Below are 24,684 nucleotides of genomic sequence, written 5' to 3' on the forward strand. Positions count from 1 at the left end.
CTATCAACTTTTGCCTTTACAGAAAAAAAAAAATTGAATTGGGGTGCCTTCTTATTAGCATGAACCACAAGTGATCATTTTTGCAGCTTTCTGCTCTGAATTTCATATAACCAGAGTAGTCACAGAAACTTGAAAGAGAATTTAGTTGAAAGTTGGCTCAGGATCAAAATGTCCCCAAATAATGGGGACATAACAAACCTCTTAGAGAAAACTTGAATTTGCTCCAGGGATGGAGCAATCCTAAAAGGCCATAAATGTGAAAAATGTTAGTATCTGAAAAGAAAGTTATATAGTAAGTGGTAAAATATGTCAGGAACACACTTATATGATGATGTGTTTTCTGAGTATATTATATACTAAGTCACATAATCTTTAAGGTGAAGTAGCTAAGACAAACCCCATGTTACACAAGAAAAAAACAAAGCTCAGAGAAGTGTGGCTGAGTTACATTGTACAGAAGAGAATAAAATGAGTCAGGTGAGGTTAGGGCCGTGTCCCTAGCACTGTGCTATGAACTTAAATCTAGGATGTCAACATTAATGAAGTTGGCAAGAATAAACAGTTAAAGATAAATTATGAGAAGGCTAAAGGAAGTTATAAAAGCTGCCTACATGCACACGGTGACACTAGAAAATGGTGAGAGACTTCTCTTCACAGTAACCAGGGAAGACAACAGAACACCATTCAGGAGCTTTAGAAAACAGTATCATATCAGAATTCTACATACAGTGAGAATATGGAGAAGAAATGGATTTTCAATAGGTAAGATATATAAAGTGGAAATGTCTGGTTTCATTAGAAACTCAGTTGTGTCACATGATAGTTTTCTGGAAGCTGTCTTGTGAGAAGAAATGTAAAAGGATGTTTTGTTGAAGCAGACACATGAGAGGTCATGTGACCTTTGCTGGAGTGGATGCTTTAGAGGGCACATGATGTTTGGAAAAAATATAAATGGAACCCACCAACAGTGAAAGGATGCTCTTGCATTGTGATGCTCTGCAATGCTTTACTGGTCTCCTGATCTTCTGCTGGCCAGGCAACACTTCGCTGGTCTTCACTGGCCTTGCAGTGCTATGTTGTTCCCATTTCTTTATTGGTCTTAGCTGATCTTTATTTTATAGAGAGAAATGCACCAAAGAACTCATGATTTCCCATCTGAGTCTGGCCACTTCTGCTGATTCATGCCAATTTGGAGGAGCCTTGTGGTTTCTGCTGGATTGTACCACCACTAATGATTCATGCTTGGTGTTTGCTATTGAACTAGACTGCTGGTATCCTGACAACAAAGAGTGGAATTGCCCTAAAGAACTCCATCTAAACAGGTCCACAAACCCGTTTTCTTATTAACCTTCTTTCTCCCTGACTTCTGGTTGGTGGGCTAGAAGGGAGTACTTAATTGAAGTGTTTAAGAACCCTAAATAAAGTAGGTTTAGAAAAAAATCTAAGCCTACAGATAAGAGAAAAGATAGCAGCAATAGATAAATACCACAGCAAAATACAGAAGAAGAAAATTGGGAGGGTAAAGAAAACAGACACTAAAACTTAGATCTAAACAAGTAAAAACTATTGAAGTATAAAATCTGAGAATAAACATAAAAGATCATTTTCTTAAAGTACAGCTAAGTATATTAACTACATAGCAGTGTTTATAATTATTCTTATATGTATATTTTAAAAATATCACAATATATGAAGTACAGTAAATGGCAAATGAAGCTGTACTGTTGCAGAGACCTTAACTTTATATTACACAGTACAGTATTAGTATTGTTTGTTTGCTCATTTCAGAAAGTCTCCTGCATCAGAAGCTGGCCTCAAACATGTCATGTAGAAAAGCTGATTGTGAACAATTGTTCACAAATGTTCACAAATGCACAAATAACTAATTAAGGATAAAGAAGGTATTGCCACATGCTGTAGCCAAACTTAAAATGTAACAATGAAATACATGATCAAATTTCCCACATTGTACAACTTGTTTCTTTTCCCTAAACCCTTTGAAGATTTCTAAACTGAGCTTCTGCCAAAAGTTGAGAATGAGTAACCTCGGCTGACTGAAGTGTTCAGATGGTGACTGACTTTGCAGATCCCGTCTGTACAGGGCAGCCAACTGACTATATTTTCTTTATTCTATATGTTTCAGCAGTAGAGAAAAGAAAGGCTGGGATCAGACAACGGAGGTCACAAGCACACAAGATTACTGAGGAGGAGCATTGTGTCACATGACTATAATAACAGCAGGACTTGGAGGAAATGCAGCCAAAGCTTAACAATTGGAACAGTACAAGAACACTGGTCCAAAGATCAAAAAGAGCATTCTTCAATTCTTCACTAACACAAGTGTTGGAAAGATAAAGATGTTATAGTGAAACAAAGAATCTCAGAGATCATGGCCTATTCACTAGTTGCACAATCATCTGACAATAAAAACAGAAATATTCGTCATTATAGTCCATAGCATGATACAAGACCCAATGCAGAATCTGAACAAATAAGGGATAGTTGTAAACTGATGTGACAGATTTAATAGTTACCTAAAATACAATTATAGCCTCTCACTTACTAAGGAAAAAGTAGGTTATTCTAAGCAAACTATAAAAGAAATATAGTCCAACTGGTAAATTTAGATTATGTAGTCATATGTGATATCCTTTGATAGGAATGAAGATGACTGAACATGCACTAAATATAAATCACATGCAGTAAAAATAATAATAAACATACCTGTTGTAAAAGAATTTACATCACAAGAACTATCATGGCTCCAGATACATTCATCTACAACTGAAGAATTTTTACAAGGTCCCTATAATCCATAACTAACCACTGCGAGATTAACCATGAATCTAGACTCCCTTCCTACAACAGACTGAGAAGACGACACAAAGGAAGACAACAGATTGTTACATTAATATGCAACAGAAAGACTAAGTTGGTGAAATTTGGTCTCTGCCATTCCACATCTCACAGATCAAGTAGGTCCCTGTGTCAGATATGCTGATATAAATTTTAACAATTCTTACATTAGCAAATACGTTACCCACATTTTTGCCAAAGTAAACTAATATTTAATGCAACTTTCTTACCTGTCTCAAAAGTCTCTCAATGGCTGACATTACCATAAGGCCTCTCCAAACAAGTGGTGCAGTCTCTTCAACCAGAAAGCCCATCGACATACTGTGACAGTAATCCAAAAGTAAGACTCATTTGTACAGGTTAAGAGTATTCTTCTGAAAGTACAAAACTTTCAAATACACTTACCAAGCAATACCATAATTCAAAAGAGGCCTCATTAGGTTATCTGGAATAAGATGGGGAAAAATCTCTGTTAGAAGAGTATAACATTGCACATATGCACTTTCTTCACTTTAGACACATATGGTGTGTAGAACAGTTAAACTGGGCTTAATTACCTTATGCATTACTGCTTATATTTATTATTTCTTTGAGGTTAAAACACTTAAATCTACTTTCAGCAATTTTGATGTGCATAATATTACTAAATTATGCCTCTGCCTAAACGGTACTATGTGTCCTTTGATTAAGAGACCATGTACTCTTGAATTAAAATCCTTCCTTTTCTTATTGTCCCTGGTGAGGATTAATTTTCTTTGCCACTTGCCTGGTTAGAATTCCCATGGAAACTCTGTTCTGACTATGTCAGAAGGGTGTTTCCACAGACGCTTAAGGACAGTGGGAGACCCACCCTGAGTGTGGGCAGCACCAAGCCCTGTGCAAAGTCCTAGGCTGGATTAAAAGGAGTAAGAATAGACCTCTAACATCCATCTCCTGTTCCTTGACTGTGGCTGCACAGTGGTCAGCCACATCACAATCCTGCTGCCACACCTTCCTCACCACACTCAACTAAATCTCCTCATTCTGTAGGCCCAAAGAAACCTGTCCTCCTATGAATTGCTTTTTGTCAGAAATTCTGTAACAAGAATAAGAAAAATTACTAATACAATCTCTCATCAAAGTCAAAAAGTATTAGGAGTTCATTTCTCTCCCACATCAAACCTCTCTGACAGGTCTTCTCCTACTACATGCATTGTGCCAGGATTTAACCTGGGAAGTCCATCTGATCCCACCGTTCCCCACAACCCCCAATGCCTGGTTCTATCCCAGGTCCAGCATCCAGTTTAGGCAGCACCACTCCCAATCTCCAAGCTTTGGCCAGGATATACATTACCTTCAACTTTCAGACTTCAGCCAAGATATACATCCTGCTATCAGCAGAGGTAGAATCCTACAACCTGACTTTATCCCTCCTCTGCCAATCCAACCTCCAGGCTCAGCCATCTTACAATGGGACCCAGTCCAGGAAGCCTCCCCAGTTCCTCCCCAACATGAACCCTATCCAATCCCCAGATCTAGGATGCATGCCATATCTCTTGCCCTGGCCTACCCTGGTCAGCACAGGTAGCCATCCCAAAGTTCTATACCTGGAGCACCCACATCCTTTATACCAGACTAGTCCTTGTACACACTTGACTTTATCACACCCACACCATATCCAACCATCAGGCCTGCCCTGTCCTATAAATGCTGGGCTCTGTTCCAGAGTGTTGTGTCACTTTTAAACACAGAACTAACAAAAGAAGTCCATATGCCTAGGTCTCATTGCAGAAGCACAAACAGTATGAAAGATCAAAGTAGTAGCCCCCAAAACATCCACCATTCCTAAAGAAATGTTCTGCAATGAGAATGCTTAAAATACAGAATTTAAAAGAACAATCAGGGACATCATCAAAGAGTTCAAGACATTTAAAGAAGACACAAAGAAACAGCTCAATGAATTTAAAAAGAATAAACTTTTTAAAATATATATGTAAATGATTGTCGGGCCTAACACAAGGTCTAATCTCCATTCCACCTTTACCCTTCAGTCACTTACACAGATTGAGGGCGCAAACAGGCCCTAGAGAGATTTACATACTAATGAGGTACCTGAAGGCCAGAGGAGGAGCCATTAAACATTCCTCCCCAGTCCCTCCCCGCTTCTCCCCTACCCTTTTTAACTCAGGTCTATCCTGGGTTTTAGGGGATATGCATCAGATCCATCCACCGTCCGCCTTGTCAATAAACCGGTTTTGGAAACTCAAGGGCTTCCTCGTGTGTTGGGGCCGCGCCACCATGAGGAACTGTGAGGAGCCAGGGAGAGGCCTTTAGTTAATGAGCAGCTGGGCCCAACTTCCAGCTGGAGGAACCCAGAGCGTTCCCAGCCAACTGCCCACAGCATGGCGGAGGAACCCTGGGATCCCCAGCTTTATTTTTTTCCCTACAAATGATGACCAAGACAAACATAAGACTAAGTGAAATGACAAAATTCAGAATTTGAAAACTAACCTCAATATACAACAGAAATACTGAAGAGAGATAGCTCAAGCAGAAATGTAAATGGAATTTAAAACTCAATGACCCAATAAGGAGACTCAAGGGAAAGCCTAGCAAGTAGAATGGATCAAATAGAAGTTAAGCAGGACTCAAAACTAAAACAGTCATTAGAACACACAAAGCAAAGAATATAAATGTTTTCAAGCAAAGGAAAGGAACATGCAGAAATTGTGGGTCACAATGAGAAGACCAAATCTTCAAATAACAGGCATAGCAGGGAAAGAAGAATCCTAAATCAATGGCATAGACCAGATGTTCAATGAAACCATAGAAGAAAACCACCAAACTAAGAAAAGACATACCCGTACAAATACAAGAACATAGATCACTAAATAGACACGACAAGAAACTGCCCACAGCATATCACAGTTAAAACACTAAGTATACGTAACCAAGAAAGAGTACTGAATGCTGCAAGAGGAAAAATACAGGTCACGCATAAAGGAAAACCCATTAGTATAACACTAATTTCTCAATGGGAACTTTGAAAGATCACAATTACCAATCTAGGCTATTGTAACAAGCAAAACTACCTGCCATGGTTAAAGGGCAAAGAAAAACTTTCCAAGATACAAACAGCATATAAAGACCTTATATCCACAAAACCATATCCTCTGAATATCCTACTTTCTCCAATTTATAGGTAATCTGGACAAAAAAAAATGAATAGAGAAACATCAAAATTAAGTAAATACCATCTTTAATTGTTCAGGAGTATTTTAGCTATCCTGGGTTTTTTATTTTTCCATATGAGGTTGAGAATTATCTTTAAAGAATTGTGTTGTAATTTTGATAAAAAATAGGGGATATCACCATCCCTGATTTTAAGCTGTACTACAGAGCTATAGTAGTAAAACCCACATAGTATTGTCATAAAAACAGGTACATTGATGAATGAAATCAAATTGAAGACCCAGACATAAATTCCAAAAGCTATGGATATCTTGGTTTTAATATAGAATTCAGAAATGCACACTGAAAAACAGAAAGCATCTTCAACAAGTGGTGCTAGTCAAATGGATGTTACATGTAAAAGAATGCAAATAGATCTATATTTATCACCTGCACAAACTCAAATCCAAATGCATCAAAGACCTCAAAATCAAACCAGACAAACTGAACCTGATAGGAAAGAAAGACAGAAACAACCTTGAACACACTGTCACAGGAGACAACTTTCTGAACAGAACACCCATAGCACAGCAACTAAGATCAACAGTTAATAAACAGGATGCCATGAAACTGAAAAGCTTCTATCAAAAGACACCATCAAGCAGACAAAAAGGAGGCCTGAGGAATAGGAAAAGTGTGTTTTGTTTTGTTTTGTTTTGTTTTGTTTTGTTTTGTTTTGTTTTTCAAGACAGGGTTTCCTGGCTGTCCTAGAACTCACTCTGTAGACCAGGCTGGCCTCGAACTCAGAAATCCGCCTGCCTCTGCCTCCCAAGTGCTGGGATTAAAGGCGTGTGCCACCACTGCCTGGCAGGAAAAGTTTTTTTTTACCAACTCTACATCTGATACAGGTCTAATACCCAAAATATATAAGGAGCTCAAAAAACTGGGTACTAAAAAAAAACAAATAATCCAATTTAAAAATGAGGTACAGATCTAAACAGAATTACCAATAAAGGAATCTTCAATGACTAAAAAACTTAACAAAATGTTCAACATCCTTAACTGTCAGAGAAATACAAATCAAAACTTTGTTGGAATTCCATCTTACACCTGAGAGAGTGGCTAAGATCAAAACCACAAGTGATGGCTCAGGCTGGCAAGGATGTAGAGCGAGGGGACAGTCCTCCATGGCTGGTGAGAGTGCCATGAGAAACCAGTACAACCACTACGGAAGTCAATGTGGTGATTCCTCAGAACACCGGGAATCCATCTACTTCAATCAGTCTACTTCAGACCACTCTTGTGCATACACCCAAATGACCTCCATCCTACTACAAAGACACCTGCTCAACTACATTTGTAATGACTTTATTCATAATAGGCAGACACTGTAAACAACTTAGATATCCCTAAACACAATGGAGATTTACTCTGTGTAAAGGGGAAAAAAGACATCATATAACTTACAGGCAAATAGATGGAACTAGAAAACATCCTAAGTAAGGCAATCCAGAGTCAGAAAGACAAATATTGTATGTATTTACTTACAAGTGGATATTAGCTATTAAGTAAATGATAATCAAGCTACAATCCACAGGCACAAACTGGTTAGGAAAAAAGGAGGTCTCTAGGGAGAATTCATGAACCTCCCTGGGAAGGGGAAATAGAATAAATTTTGTTGGTGGACTTGGAAGGGTGGAGACAAAGTGGGAAGGATCAAGTTCAAGGAAGAAAGGTATGGAGAGTACAGGAAAATCAACTGGAATTGCGAAGCACTGTGGGCACAGGGTCTAGTGCAGTGGAAACTTCTAGAATCTCTGAGAGTGACCCTAGTGAGGATTCCCAGTACTAGAAGATAGAGAGGGCCGGGCGGTGGTGGGGCACACCTTTAATCCCAGCACTTGGGAGGCAGAGGCAGGCGGATTTCTGAGCCAGCCTGGTCTACAGAGTGAGTTCCAGGACAGCCAGGGCTATACAGAGAAACCCTGTCTCAAAAAAAGAAGGGGAAGGGGAAGGGGAAAAGGGGAAGGGGAAGGGGAAGGGGAAGGGGAAGAAGGGGAAGGGGAAGAAGGGGAAGGGGAAGGGGAAAGAAGGGGAAGGAGAAAGAAGGGGAAGGGGAAGAAGGGGAAGGGGAAGGGGAAGAAGGGGAAGAGGAAGAAGGGGAAGGGGAAGAAGGGGAAGGGGAAGGAGAAAGAAGGGGAAGGGGAAGAAGGGGAAGGGGAAGAAGGGGAAGGGGAAGAAGGGGAAGAAGGGGAAGGGGAGGGGGGAAGAAGGGGAAGAAGGGGAGGGGGAAGAAGGGGAAGGGGAAGAAGGGGAAGGGGAAGAAGGGGAAGGGGAAGAAGGGGAAGGGGAAGAAGGGGAAGGGGAAGAAGGGGAAGGGGAAGAAGGGGAAGGAGAAGTTGAAGGGGGAAAGGGAAGAAGGGGAAGGGGAAGAAGGGGAAGGGGAAGAAGGGGAAAAAGGGGAAGAAGGGGAAGAAGGGGAAGAAGGGGAAGAAGGGGAAGAAGGGGAAGGGGTAAGGGGAAGAAGATAGAGTATGAACTAGCCATTTTTTGTAGCCAGGCAAGGCTTCCAGTAGTGGCTAGGTTGCATTTCACTGAACTGTGAGCCAAGGAGATCCTGTGGAGATCCCTAAACAACCCAGGCTCATGCTAGAACAGAAGGTCCCTCTGAAAACTGACATCTGAGCTCAATGCCAACGACAGCATCCACACAGCTCATTGAATGTAGAGAGGTCAAGCCGCTGTGGGCTTGGAGCCTTCACTCTGACATTCTAGTCTATTTGGTATTGGAGGTAATTTTCAGGCTATGAAAAGAGAAACCTGGACACCAAGCCAAACACAAAATCCTTCACTTACAACCTTTCCTGCCTGCAAGATGTGCTGAAGCAATGGCGGCCCAGAACTAAGGGAATAGCCACTGAAGTTTGATTTAACTTGAGTCCCATGCCATGCCACAAGAGGGAGCTCATGCCCTACACTGCCTGAATGGCCAGAAACTGAAGCTTGGATAACCCAGAGAGACCTAAGAACCAAACACTACCTACAAAACAAACAAACACACACACACACAATATTCTGCTATACTCATATATCAGTATCTTGTCCAGTCATCATCAGAGAGGTTTCTTCCTGCCAGCAGCAGATAGGAACTGATACAAAGACCCACAGCCAAACATTAGGCAGAGAGAGTCTAACTTGGACTTTCCATCAAGTTTCCATCAAGTCCCTCAAAGATCAGGGAACCATGCATAAGAGTGAAAGGAAGAAGGAAAGACACCAGGAGAACATGGCCTATCAAATCAACAGATATACATCTGACAAAGGAAAAATATCTAGAATACAGAAGGAACTCAAAAATCAGCCATAAAAACAAATGGCCCATTCAAAATAAAAGCAATGAATCTGAACAAATAGTTCTTAAAATAAATAAATAAAATTAAAAATGGATAAGAAATATCTTTTTTTGAAAAAGGTTCATCATCCTTCGCAGTTAGGAAAATAAAAGTCAGACAAATTTGAGGTTTCATCTTTCCCCAGTCAGAAGTTATGATCAAAAACCTCCCCTCCCCCCCAAAAAAAAACCAAAAAATAAACAAAAACAAAAACCATACAACAAATACTGGCAAGGATGTGGGGAAAGGAACCCCCATGGACAGTTGGTAGAATTGCAAACTGCAGCCACTCTGGAAATCAGTATGGAGAATTCTCAAAAATCTATAACTGTATCTACCGTATGATCCAGCTATGCCACTCTCCAGCATATGACCAAAGAAATCAACATGCTGGATACTGAAACAAAGCCAACTGCCCTGGGCTAGTGAGGTGGTGGATCTTGAAGGAGAACCTTTGTCACTTCATTGAATGAACATAATTCCTAACTACATTCTAAGTACACACAGGTGAGTGCAGTTCTCCTCTGTTCTCTTTGTACCATCTTGCTACCCTGCATCACACATGAGCTCCTGACCTGAGCTGAAGGTCAGCCAACCTCTTTCCCAATAAAAGCACTCACCTCTTCCAAATATATATATATATATATATATATATATATATATAAAGTGTGTTTGGTTGAGTAATATATATATATATATATATATACACTTTATCAGGAGGAGAGATTCTATTAGGAAAACAACTTGACTCAGATAAATTACGTTATAAATTTAAGCTTGCAAATTCTGGAGAAACTAGACCCATCTTTCCTACCCTATACCCTACCCCACCTCAATAATTATGCTTTTAAGAGCTATTTTTAAAAATGGATCAATGTCCTCAAAATAAGAGCTGAAAATTTAAAACTGCTAAAGGGAGAAGTAGAGGGAAGACTTCAAAATAGAAGCACAGGCAAAGATTTTTTTTTTTTTTTTTTGAAGAGGAGTCCAAAAGCTCAGGAAATAATCCCAAGAACTGACAGATGGGGTTGCATGAAATTAAAAAGCTTCTACACAGCAAAGGACACAATCACCACAGTGAAGATGCAGTTTACATGGTAAAAATAATTTTTCCAACTCTGTATTAGATAGTTAACATCAAGAACATGTAAAGAAATGCAAAACTTAAATCTTTTAAACTAAATCATCTGCTCAATATAAGAACTAACAAACTAAATAGTTCTCAAAAGAAGAAGGCAGCCAGAAGTGGGTTACAAATAAAACCCATAGTTTTATTGGCCAACGTGTATGAAGAAGCTTTAAGAAAACCCATCACTTTGCATACAGACCTAAAAAAAATCAAAGTAGTAATATTTTTTAAACAAAATCCTAACGTTTGTTTAAGCAGAAACAGCTAGTTCATTAGAATTCCAATGGCAGAGCACACAAAGCATGCTGATAACACATACTCTTGTCTGTGAATGTAGTGAACAAAAAGGTCCTCTCTAGGGCTACGAGAGGCAAAAACTGCAATTGACATACTTGTTATTTTATTGAGTTTCTGATATTCCCAACCTTTCTGTTTATAAGGTAACATTTCTAGCCTTCTTAACAAATGTATATGACATACAAAACTGGGGTATTCTTTAGCTCAATTTTTTAAAATTATTTTTATTAGCCAAGCATGGTGGTGTATGTCTTGCTGTGATAGGCCTGACCATGCTTTTGTTTGGAGGAATGTAGACTTTAGAACTGTGGATGAGAAGAGCAGTTAAATGGGACTTATGTCCCATTAGGTGGAACTTAATGTGCCATGTAGCATGGAAGACAACGGTGCTGAGGGTGATTTGAGTTGTAGAGCCAGTCTCAAGATATGTCAGAAGAATATATATGTACGTGACCTACAGACATTTTTGTTTGTCTAAGAATGTGGTTGCTTTTTGCCCTTATCCAAAAACTCTGCCTGATGCTAAACTGAATAGTATTGAACTAAAGGCATTGGCAGAGGAAATTTCAAAACAGCCTAGTATTGACTCTGTTCTGTGGTTACTGGTGACCACACTTAGGCAGATCTATAATGAGGAGGAGCAAGCTGAACAAGGGAAATTACAGAATGTGCAGCTCAGGGAGAAAAGGGGCACCAGGAAGTAGAATGGAGCTAAAGCCTGTGTTCAAGGAGAGAAACAGATTAAATAAAAGCCTGAGGGAATCAATCGAGTAATGAGAGTAATGACCTTGGGGCAAACCCCACCCAGCTAAAGCTTCCAACGTGTGAAAAGGAATTAAAGAAAACCAGCACTCCAGAGGCAGAGGCAAACAGATTTCTAAATTCAAGGCCAACCAGGTCTACTGATTGAGTTTCAGGATAGCCAAGTTTAGGCAGAGAAGGAAATCATTGAAACGACTGAATTAAGAGACCGGAGTTCCAACCCTAGCAAGCAGCAGAACATGGCACCTTCAGGCATGTGGTTCTGGGTTTAGAGTCAAGGATAGAAGAAATGGGTAACAGAATCTCCTTCCACAACTAAGGAAAACCACCAAGGCCAGGTATAGGCAGGGGTGTCGCTGCATGGAGGCCTACAGAGGTCCTTGTGTGAAGTTGTGAGGGTGAAGTCTGGATTGCCTTGGAGATCCCACAGCACTGGAGATGACAGCGCTGTGGGGTAACAGCCTAGGAGAGCTGCACACAGGGAGTGGAGTCAGCCCAAGAGAAAGACGTATGTTGCAGCCACAAAGCTGAAAGGAGCTAGAGATCTGAAAAGCATTTTAACATCAGATGCATGGAAATGAAGACATGGAGATGCAGAGTTTGCAGTTTGCCCAGCTGGTTTGCAGTCTTGCTTTGGTCCGATACTTCCTCATATGTTCCCTGTCTTCCCTTTTGGAATGGTAATGTGTATCCTGTGCTATTATATGCTGGAGGTTTATGCACTGTTTTTTGTTTTTGTTTTTGTTTTTTTTTTTCATTTTGGTTTTACATGAATTACAGCTAAGAAATTGCCATGAGTCCTGGAAGAGACTTTGGACTTTTAAACAAATTTGAGACTATGGAACTAAATATATTTTGCATTATGATATGTCTACAAGCCAGGGGTCCAGGAAGTAGAATGTAGTGGTTTGAATAAAAATGGCCTCCATAGGTCCATAGGGAGTGGCACCATTGAGAAATATGGCCTTGTTGAAGTCTGTGGCTTTGTTGGAGGAAGTGTGCCACTGGGGAGCTGACTTTGAGGTCTCAATGCTCAAGCATGCCCAGTGTGACATTCACTTCCTGCTGATCAAGATGTAGAACTCTCAGCTCCTTCTCCAGCACCATGTCTGCCATGTTTCCCGCCATGATGATAATGAATTAAACCTCTGAAACTGTAAACCAGCCCCAATTAAATGTTTCCCTTTATAAGAGTTGCTGTGGTCATGGTGTCTCTTCACATCAATAAAACCCTAACTAAGACACTGTCTTTAATCCTAGCACTTGGAGTTTGAGGCCAGCCTGATCTGCAGAGTAAGTTTCAGGATAGCCAGGGCTACATACAAGACTCTGGCTCAAAAAGCCCCTCCTAATTATTTTTATTTCTTCTATTAAGGGGCTGATATAGTGGGTGGGCAAACACAAGGCATAATACAGTGCAGAAATTACAGGACAATTGTGTGGAGTCCATTCTCTCCTTCGACCTCTATGTGGGTTTCAGGGATTAAATTCCACTTTCCACACTTGAACAGAAAGCACCTGCATCATCTTGAGGATCCTAGTCTGTCTTCTAAAATTCCTGTCTTGGTCACTGTCCTATTACTATGAAGAAACACCATGACCAGGGCAACTCTTATCATTTAACTGGGGCTGGCTTAGAGTTTTAGAGGTTTAGTCCATTACCAGTATGGTGGGGAGTGTGTTGGCACACGGCAGACACGGTGCTAGAGAAGTAGCTGAGAGTTCTACATCTAGATCAGCAGGGAGCAGGAAAAGACACGCTGGGATTGGCTTGGGCTTTTGAAACCCCAAAGCCCACCCCTAGTGTCACACTTCCTCCAACAAGTCCACACCTCCTACCACTCCCTGATGGTTGAGCATTCAAATATATAAGCCTATGGAGGCCTTTCTTATTCAAACCACTACAGTTCCTTTTCAGTAGGAATGAGGAGCCATGGGTTAGAGGGATGCCTGAGCTGGAACTTGAAGTTTCTAAGACACGGCCACCAGGAGAGATAAAGAGTGGTACAAGACACAGAGGGGTGAGAAAGAGAGTCCTAACCAAGACTGCACTATTCTGTTGACTGAATACTCACAGGTGTGTACCCAGCAACACAAGCCTGACAGCATTACAACTGCCAGCACAGAGAGACAATTGAGGACTTAAACAGAACATAACAGATACAGAAGCAATTCCATGACAGGGCCCTTAGTGTGGCCTACAGAATATGTGGTTACAACAATGACATAAACACAGCTGATTTTGAAAGGAAAGGAACAGACACAAAGCATAAAAATGAAAAAGTATTTTAAAACTGCTGAGAATTATTATAATATTATTACATAATAAAACTGATGTATAGGTATAGCTGCAAAATGGAAATAAACATGTTATAATGAAAACTATAAAAGATAACGTATTACTAATAAATACTAAGAGGCAATCCTTGCCACAAATGTTTAGTACAGACATTATAAGCCTTACTCTACTACCATCTGGCTCAACTAGAGGTTTGAGAGTTTGCATGGCCCATATGGCAGCATTAGTATATAAAAAGTCAAGGTACAGAAGAAATAAGCACAGAGTCAGAGTCACCAACACTGATGACACACAACAAAGTGAAATGTGCCCAGAGAAATGAAACTAGGGAAGGCTGGAGGACGGTGACTTCAGGTCCAAAACAGTATGGAATCGCAGAACTGCTGCCTGAGTTACAGAATCTCCTCTGTGGCAGATTAGATTATCAAAGAATTCATACAAAGAATTCATACATTCATCCCTACAAAAAAGACATACCAATTATTTTTATTCTTAAACTTATACTTTAGAGGCTCACTGAATCCTCACCGGGTAAGAGAATGGTTTCCCTTCACTCATTGGCATATTTATTGAATGCCTACTTAAGCCAAGGAGAACAAAGCCAGGGACAGAAGGGCAAAATCAGCCAGACACAGGATCTCCTACAGTCTAGGTGAAGATAAATATTAACACTAACCACAAAATCACTATAGAGAAGAGCTGCCGCCAACCAGCCAACAAAAAAACAGCTCTGACTTGGTCTAGTCCCCAACATCTTTGGAATAAAAGAAAACATCAAAAATGTTTGAGGTAACCTGAAAGCTTGATAATTTTATAAATTTTATAATAATATTGGATATATTTTTGATGAAGAGAAAAAACATTACTTATCTAAAAAAAAAGCAACATTTGTCTAAAAAAAAAAAAAGGCAAATTTAATTTCTTACTCTGTTTTCCAAATAAGCAGAAGTATATCTGCTTGTGGCATGCAAAGTAATATACTGATACACATATATTCTGTAAGATTATTTAATCAACTAACATATCTATTGCTTTACATGCTTAATCTTTGTGATGAGAACATAGAAAATCTACTCCAAGTACTTCCAAGCAATGACTTATGGCTAACTGCTGTCACCGCACGGCACAGCACACGGCACAGCAGATCTCCTGAGCTCACTGTCTGTCCCTATCTAACTAAAACTCTGCACTTCTGAACACATGCTGTCCCCGAATGCTGCTGCCCATCCCCCAATCCCTAGTAACAACAATTGTACTTTCTGAGTGTGTGAATTTTGTTCTTAGGGATTTGGTGTGAGTAAAGTAACACACTAATACAGTATTGATCTTCCTGTCCCTGGCTTATCTCACTAAGCAAATATTTTCTAGGTTCATTCAGGTGGCTGAAAATGGAAGGCTATCCTGCGACTGAGTAGTACCCTACTGTACATATAAACTACATTTTCTGTAAATTCATCTGATGACTAACTTTTTTTCTACATCTTGATTTTCTTAAATAATACTATAACAAACACAGAAGGCCAGAACTCATCAACACGCAGATGTGATTTCCCTTGGATTTATATCCAAACATGTTTCTAGAATCTGTGGAAACTTTTTTTTTTTCATTTTTGTAGCTGTTTTCATTTTTTTCATTTTCAAGCTGTTTTCCACTACCATTCTGCAATTTACATTTCTACCAACAGTATAAGTATAGCATGGGTTCCCCTTCCTACATCCACACCATGACTCACCTTTTTTGTTTGTGGGTTTGTTTGTTTGGTTGGTTTTGTTTTTGTTTTTTTCCAAATGGAATCTCACATAGGCCAGGCTGGCTCAGAACTTTGGCCGCCCTGCCCCATCCCCTTTAGTACTTGCTTACCAGAGTGCACTACTGTCTGTCACTGTGGAAATCCGCTTACCAGAGTGCACTACTGTCTGTCACTGTGGAAACCACAATTCTACCAGTAGGACTGTTTCCTTGCTACCGAATTTCTCACATGTTTTAACCCTTTGTAATATAATTTGCAAACATATTCTATGATCCATCCGTTAAGAGAAAACTGTAAGACAGTTAGTCTCATGCTTTTAAAACCTAAGTTAAAGTGTAAGACATAGCTTGACTTTTAAACAAACATTCAAATATCTGGAACAATGTCAATATTTCAAAAGTCTTAAAACACAAGTGTTTTAATAGTAGTTGGATCTCTAAGAAGTAACCAATGCCCATTAAATCTGAAAGTGTTTTTCAATGAAAACCACTCCTAAGGAATGCTGTTTGTTTGCATCTCTACATATAAATAGTCACTCAGAATTATAAAGACACTGACTCACTCATGAGTGTGGCTGATATTTCTGAGCACACAGTCATCCACAAAGGAGTGAGTTTAAATTCCAATCTCCTAAAAGCAAACACCTAACTTATCAACGCATAATGATAACTATTATTCAGATTAAAAACTATCTGCTCCTCCTTAACAGATATACACTTAGATGTTTGGGGGTGGGGGTTGTTGTTGGTTGGTTATTGTTCTGTTTTATTTCAGAAGGCCTAATTGCATGTGTTCATGTTACATCCTCAGGCTTATCTCTTTAATGTTAACTTAGTAAATTTTTTAGGCCAAAATTATTACCCATATGTCCCAGTTTCATTTCTGGTGTTGTGATAAAATACACCAACAAAAATTGCTTATCTATTTTAGCCTGTAATTTCAGGTCACAATTTTTCATGGCACAGAAGTCAAGGTAGGACCCTGAAGTGGCTGGGAATGGCTGGTCACTTTACACCCAGAATCACAAAGGCTTGTGTGCTTATCTGTGCTTACCACTTCTCCACTGTCCACAGCCAGGACCCAAACACAAGCTGGGGCTTCCACAACAGTGGGTCCTCCTCCATAACTAAAGCAATCAATACCATTGTACAGTGAAAAATTATAAAAATCATTTTATAAAATATATACAGGCTCTTCTCTAAGCCTCACTTTAAAGGGCACGGAAAATTTTCTCTGAAGCAAGCTAAAAATGTAGACTGGCCGGTTTCAGGAACCGGCTAAACCACAAAGGGAAGAAAGGAATGCAAGTCATCTAGGTGGTGCTGAGATACTAGTAACCACAGTGACAGGGCAAGGCCACAGTGACATGGCAAGGCCACATTTTTGAGAAGAATGAGTATACAGAGTGTTTTCCACATGACCCTGACTCACTTAGGTTAGGTTCCTCTGGAATTTTCTGCTACTTTTATGTTATATTTCCTTAGCAACCCCTCACACCTTCCTCACTCCCCTGGCTTGTGGTTTTCCCCTTTTAAAAAGGCCCTCAGCCAGCTGGTCTTTGTCAGTTCAGCTCCTGCGTGGACAAATTGACCGTTAGCCGGCTAACTCTCCCTAATAAAGCCTCTGCTGTTTGCATCCAGATTCGGTGTCTTGCGAGTTTTTGGGTGGCTGTGACTTCCTGAGACTTGAGTGAGGGTCTCCCCAGAGAGGGGGTCTTCATCATCACTCACAGACATGCCCACAGTGGCATTCCGATCCACACAACTACTCATTGAGACCCTCTGTCTGGGTGATTCTAGATTGTATCAACTTGACAATTAAAACTAGCCATTTTATTATAGTTCCTTATGTTTAATATCTAAAGTTGCATGTTTTTAAGCTGTTTTATAAATCTTTAGTTTGCGATGTAAATCTTGTTATTGGTATAGTTAATAAATAAGTATTGAAATAAAAATTACTTGTATATTTTATTCATATTCAATTGATTACAAATTAAATTCTCCTAAACTATTATCTTCAATTATAAAACTATAGTTAAATTAAATAACTTAAACCTACATTCACAAACCAAGTAAACTAACTCTCTAAAGCATCTCAACTGTGTCACTTGGTTGCCTTGCAAATCTTAACAACCAAAATGTATCTAAATACATTAACAAAGCATGGAAATCTAGTAAAGCTAATAAATGGAATAAATCCAATTATCTTAACGTCAGCTTATCATAAACGTTCTAACATCACTGAAGAGCAAGAGAATATTATTTTACATTTTTCTTTCTTTCTTTCTTTCTTTCTTTTTGTTTTTTTTTTTTTTTTTGGTTTTTTTTTTTTTTTTTTGGTTTTTTTTGTTTGTTTGTTTGTTTTTCGAGACAGAGTTTCTCTGTGTGGCCCAGGCTGTCCTGGAACTCACTCTGTAGACCAGGCTAGCCTCAAACTCAGAAATCTGCCTGCCTCTGCCTCCCCAGTGCTAGGATTAAACATGTGCGCCACCACTGCCCAGCTTTTTTTTTTTTTTTTTTTTTTACATTTTTCATATTAAAAGCCTCTAAAAATAATAAAATGGTGAAGTAGAAGAGATTTAGGCTCCCTTGTGCCCTTGTGTAATAGGCATGTTGCATCAGTACTGGTGGCTACCAACCTCTCACGTGGAAAAGAAATGCGTTTCTTGTTTTTACTACTGTGGTATTAGATTTTCTTTCATCTGCAACAAAATGTCATCTCAGTTCATTTACAATATATTTTTAATTTAACTAAACACTTCACCTTAAAATTCCTAAGGTAGGGCTAAGGATGTAGCTCAGTGGTAAAGACCTTGCCTACCATTTGAGAGACCCTGAGTTCAATGTACAGCACTTCACGGAGTGCTGCCACTTGCTGGGGATCCTATTAGGAGGAACAAGGTTAGTCTCACTTACATAGCTATTTGAGGTCAGCCTGGGCGGAGATCCTGTCTGAAAAAGAAAAGCTAACAGATTCTCCTTTAAACTTTTTTTTTTCCTAATAAATGCAGGTTTATTGGGAAACTGCTCTCACGAAGAACCAAGGCCAGCGAAGTTACCACGTCAAGGGAGAAGAGAAAGAGAGAAAGCACACATGCAGAGAGAGAAGAGGAGAGAGAAAGCAAAGGGAGACAGGTTCTTTTAAAGGCTTTAAGCATCTTTAATAAGAGATGTGTAGTTTCACAATGATTATTACATGCAAATGTTAAAACTAATGTATTTATTGACTTTATCTCTAAGAGTAATATCAAAATATGCTTTAGGAATCTGGATTCTTCATCAGAAAATCAAGACAGAGCTACAGGATGAAGGCATTTATTTCAAAGAGCACCCTGCCTGAAAGTTCCCAGGGATGGTGTTAGGAATTTTCAAACCCATGTATTTATTACAACTCAATAAAGCATACACCCTTTCAATTTTTTAAACACGCTGTCAGCCAACTTTAAATTGCCTGCTTTCAACTAGTGACATTCTTTGAAGACCTGAAGATGCTCAGTGAAGAAAAAACTTAAGCCAAGATCACAGTGTGCAAATATCTCAAAGGTTACCAGAGCAAACAAACTTGGAATAGGTAATTCTTACGGGGACAGAATGAGGTAAACATGTCAGAGTTACATGGAGGTCTGCCCTTTGCAGCAAGGGACAAGTTTTCTAGACAGCGAGGCATCAGATCTTCTCCCCAGTACTCAAACTCTCCTACTTTCTTTACTGGAGCAATGCTACAATCTCATTCATTTTGCTGACAGTGAAGATGTGACAGAGAAACCAGACTCTAGTTTACTGCTATAACTGTTAGAAAGTAATAATCAACAATTAGATGATAGAGACCTAACTTCCAAGGATGAGTCCTGGCTAACCATAAAAGATAGAAGATAATCTCTTTATAAGAAATGCTGAGAAACAGGCTACATTTTTTAGTGCAGTTAAAATTAGCTAAACAGCAAAACAGGGAGATAAATATAATAATCAAAATTCCAGGACCACAAGGTTGCTTTTATTGAATATGCATAGGTGAAACTGCAATGTATAGATTAAGTATCTCACAGTGGTTAACTGTTGGACAACTCCTTAGGGATAAGAAATTTGGACTTTGGGAGTGGAGAACAAAAATAACCAATAGGAATAAAAAAAGGTGAAAGAATGCATAGAAAGAAGCAAACTGGCTGCCAGGCAGTGGTGGTGCAAGCCTTTAATCCCAGCGCTTGGGAGACAGAGGCAGGTGGATTTCTGACTTTGAGGCCAGCCTGGTCTATAGAGTGAGTTCCAGGACAGCTAGGGCTACACAGAGAAACCCTGTCCCAAAAAAAAACAAAAAAAAAAAGAAAAGCAAACTGGCTCTCAGTTCACAGATACTCTTTAAATGCATCATCACAACCGGGGACTGCATCAGTCTAATTCTGAAGTCCAAGATCTTTCTACCACAGGACTCTGCCATAGCAATAAAAATCACAGGCCTATTTCCTCATTCTTTTAAAGTCTTACTTGAAGCTATGATCCTCATGGAACCGTTCTTACCTTGCCAGTCTTCAATCCTTCCCTCCTCTGACTTCTTACATATTACTTAAAACATAGATGTGCTAGCATGCAGTTCATTACACTGTCACATCTGAGTGTATTAACCAACAGCAAGCAGCTTGGGGACAATTCCCATCTTTATCCCAACATGACATAACAGCTTCATTACCATCGTGTTCAGCTATAATAGCTTTGAAAATGTACTTAGAGGGTTTCAATTGCTGACAAACCAACAGCACTAGTAAGTAAGAATGAGAGAAGAGCCAGTGGGATGCCCACAGAACTTCCACAGTGTGTCTTAATGCTTCCACTTTAGATAGAACTGTTCTGCTCGTAGAGCACTCACCTCTGCGGGATTCCGTAGAAGAAACAGAAACTTATTTCACAGGACTGTAAACCCATAACAATGATTACTAAGCCTCTGAGTTTTGGCAGAACCATCAATTATCCAAGAATGGTCACTGATTCTCTAGAGATGACCAAGAACCTTTTAATATCGTATAAACCAGCACGACTGCTTTCATAGGTATAGTAAGCTTCATATGCAGAAATGCCACAGTGCTCAGAACTTGACCAGCTTTCTTTTTCACTGATAATACAAAGCATGGTAGGCAAAGATGGCAGTCTTTGGGTCATGACGGCAGCAGCACAGCCTATAGTCACTGTGTTCATCACTGCCAGGTACTCACAGGGAAAAATAGGCCCACTAATAAATCAAACTAATTTGATTTATTAGATCTCAACCCTTGAGAACAGGTCTTGTTGACATTTTGTGTGACATATGAGGAAATAGAATAGAGCATCTCTGAACTACAATGGTTTTCCCTACAGAAAACCCTAGCACAGTGGTTTGCATTGCACGCTGAACTACAGCCATTTTTCATGGGGCATCATCTTTACCTAAAAGTAAGACAGGTAATAAAGGCTATCGAGAGTTGGATATTTGTCATACAAAATGAAACAATTATTTCAAAAGTACAACTGACACTATTTGTTGACTATAAAAAAATAAAAAAATTTAAGTAACTAAATTTTTTAGAAAACCTGTATCTGACCATGAATTTTACAAACTCCTAATACTTAAAGAATTATTTGTTAAGTAATAATGTCAATCAACAAATATGATTTTAAAAATCACATAATAAAATACACAAACCATTATAACTAGTAATATTCTTCAAATGATGAATGCATGATGCTATAAAGTCATTTATAAGATACGACTTGTCAGCAAGACTCCTTAGGAAGCAAGTGCACTGCTGCCCAGCGTGACAACTTGAGTCTGATCCCCAGGACATAGAAGGTAGAGAGACAGAACTAACTGCTGAAGTCATTCTCTGACCTCCATGTGTGTACTGTTGCACATCTGCCCACACATACACACAAAAATAAAAGTAACTTAAGATCCAACTCAAATTCAACGTCTAAACGGATTTTTCTTTAAGCCAAGGCCCACACACATCCACTGAAGAAACTGGGGAGGATACTAGAAAGTGAAAGATTTCCCTTACTCCATATTGACCTAAAGTCACCAACCATACTTAGGTCTCCAAATGCCATGCTAACGTTTCTACCACACACACTTCAGGAAACAGCAAACATAGTTTGACCTCATGGCCAGGAATCAACTATTTCCCATGCCTATTAAGTACTCAGAAGACAATAAATGTTTGGTAATAAAAATAATACCTCTTTCAATAGTGAAGGTACAAGAAACAAGGTTTTCTTAAAGAAGCAATGTTCTGCTTAAATACGTGCTCCTGTGCTCATTTTTAGTCACAGAATGTGTGGTGATCATTTATATGAAAACTCACTTATATAAAACACCTAACTGTTCTTCCAACACCTACGGAACCTATGGATACATCCAAATACGACCATCTGGACTCAGGGCCTCCTGATTATTAAAACTACAATAGCTTAACTTTTAGTTACTATTCTTGCCAAATTCTGACAAAATATTCTTGCTACTTGAGGATTATAGGTTAAATGTACAATGTCTACTACCAAAGTGTACAATTATTTGTTTGAAATGAGAAGCCAAATTATAAAAATATCAAATGGCCATCAGTTAAAACTTATAGGAGCACATAGGGAGGGACCCATGGCTCCAGCTGTATATGTAGGGGAGGATGGCCTTGTTGGGCATAGGTGGGAGAGGAAGTCGCTGGTCCAGGGAAGGCTGGATGCCCCAGTGTGGGAGAATTCAAGGGCAGGAAGGTGGGAATAGGTGTGGGGGGGGGGCATATCCTCATAGAAGCAGGAGGAGGGGGGTAGGATAGGGGTTTTCTGGGTCGGGGGAAATGGGGAAAGTGAATAACATCTGAAATTCCTAATACTTACATAAAATCTAGATTATGGCAGAACTGGTAACCCCAATATTTGGGGGAGGGCGTAAGCAGATCCTAAGAACTCACTTTTACCAGCCTAGCTGAAACAGTTTCAATGGACACCTTGTCTCAAATCACTAATGCAGAAAATGGCAGAGAAAAACATTCAATTTCTTGCTTCAGCATTCTGCACACACAGATACATGAATCCACACTCACCCCTCCCTCTCTCTCTCACTCGCTCTCTCTCTCTCTCTATCTCTCTCTCTCTCTTTCTCTTTCTGTCTCCCTCTACCCTCTCTCTTTCTCTCTCTCTTCTTTTTTTCCATCTCTCCCTCCCTCCCTCAAAAAAAAAAAAAAAAAAAAAAAAAACCCACCAGGCTGTCCGATTTTTAAAGAAGTTAAATATTCAGCTTTAGACTTTAATATTAACAAACTTACATTTAAAAAATTAAGTCACCAAATTGAAAAGAAAAAAAAAGAAAAAAAAAGCAGCCATTTTATTCTGTGTAACTTCTTAAGACAGCTTTTAAGCAATTTCTAAAAATCATACAAATATTCCCTTGAGGTTTACCATTGCTTGAAATAAACTCTGTAGTGTGCTGACTTAATACATTGGGGATCATCCCAAAGTCTTCTAGAGCAGCAGCATTTTGGAAGAATTGCACATCTTCTCGGGTCCCGGGCACTGTGCTGTTATGGACAAGAAGAGACATGTACAGTGTACAGGCTTGAAGCAACAGCTATTGTATAGCCTACTCTGTGCAGTTGCTCAGAGCCTATAAAAAATGTTTTGCTACCATGGTGCCTAAAACAAGAAACAAGTGAACTCCTTTAATCCAAGGACTGGAGGCAGAGTCAGACTGATCCCCATCAGTTTGAACACAGCCTGGTCTACATAGCAACTTCCAGGCCATTCAAAAACTACAGAGGGAGAATCTGTCTCAAAACAACAACAACAACAACAAAATACACCAGTGGCATCGTTGGACATGATAGCACCCTGTGGTGGTTTGAATATGCTGGGACCCTGAGAAGGGACACTATTAGGGGGTGTGGCAATGTTGAGTAGGTGTGGCCTTGTTGGAGGATATATGTCACTGTGGGGGTGGACTTTGAGGTGTGTATGCTCAAGCTCTGACCAGTGTGGAAGAGCGCCTCCTACTGGCTGCCTTCAGAAGACAGTTTTCCTTTGGATAAGGATGTAGAACTCTGCTCTTCCAGCTGTGAGACTCCCAATCATAAATGTAACACAGTTCCTCAGGCTGTGGGACTCCCAATCATAAAATCATCTCAATGCTACTTCAGAACTGTACTTTTGCTACTGTTATGAGTCATAATGTAAACATATGATATGCAGGATATCTGATATGTGACCCAAGAGCTCATGATCCACAGGTTGAAAACCACTGTTTTAAACAAGTCCTTTCCCATGACTATGCCAGCTGTGAGTCCCAGCTAAGACAGCATGCAGCAGAGCAATAAAACCTAAAAAGTAACTGACTAGTTACTAGCTTCAGAATGGCAAAGAAAAACAGTTTGCATAACACACAGATAGTTAGGTCAAGTATCTCCAATAAACTCCTCCCTCTCTCCCTCTCCCTCTCCTCCCTCTCCCTCTCCTCCCTCTCCCTCTCCCTCTCCCTCTCCTCCCTCTCCCTCTCCTCCCTCTCCCTCTCCCTCCCCTCCCCCCCTCCCCTCTCCCTCCCCCTCCTCCCTCCCCCCTCCCCCTCCCCCCTCCCCCTCCCTCTCCCCTCTGTCCCCCTCTCCCCCTCTTCCCCCTCTCCCCCTCTCCCCCTCTCTCCTCTTTCTCTCTCCCCTCCCTCTCCCCCCTCCCCCCTCTCCCCCTCTCCCCCCTCTCTCCCCTTTCTCTCTCCTCTCCCTCTCCCCTCTCCCTCCCCCTCCTCCCTCCCCCCTCCCCCTCCCTCTCCCTTCTGTCCCCCTCTCCCCCTCTCCCCCCTCTCCCCCTCTCTCCCCTCCCTCTCCCCCTCTCTCTCCTCTTTATCTCCCCTCTCCCCTCTCCCCTCTCCCCCTCTCCCTCCCCCTCTCCCTCTCCCTCCCACTCCCCCCTCACACACACACACACACACACACATACACACCTCTACACACCTCTCCCTCTCTCCTTCTCCCTCTCCTCCCTCTCCCCCTCCCCCTCTCCTCTCTTCTCTTCTCTCTCTCTCTCTCTCTCTCTCTCTCTCTCT

At 40.2% G+C, this 24,684-nt stretch overlaps 1 protein-coding gene across 9 annotated transcripts in view; it reads right to left on the bottom strand.

Moving 5' to 3' along the window:
* The window catches only part of Nubpl (NUBP iron-sulfur cluster assembly factor, mitochondrial), a 187,558-nt gene that overhangs the window by 111,522 nt on the left and 51,352 nt on the right, over positions 1-24,684 (bottom strand). For 6 of the 9 annotated variants that reach the window (XM_076941877.1, XM_034513761.2, XM_076941879.1 and 3 more), the window contains 2 exons: positions 3,262-3,301; positions 3,087-3,177 (listed from right to left, as the gene is read on the bottom strand). In XM_076941877.1, coding sequence (XP_076797992.1) covers positions 3,087-3,177; positions 3,262-3,301 — 131 coding nt within the window. Of the gene's footprint in view, positions 1-3,086; positions 3,178-3,261; positions 3,302-23,054; positions 23,174-24,684 lie in introns of all 9 variants that reach the window. The other 3 variants (XM_076941875.1, XM_034513764.2, XM_076941876.1) reach the window with 1 other exon arrangement.

Source organism: Arvicanthis niloticus, chromosome 11 (assembly GCF_011762505.2).
Source record: "Arvicanthis niloticus isolate mArvNil1 chromosome 11, mArvNil1.pat.X, whole genome shotgun sequence".
Taxonomy (NCBI): Eukaryota; Metazoa; Chordata; class Mammalia; order Rodentia; family Muridae; genus Arvicanthis; species Arvicanthis niloticus.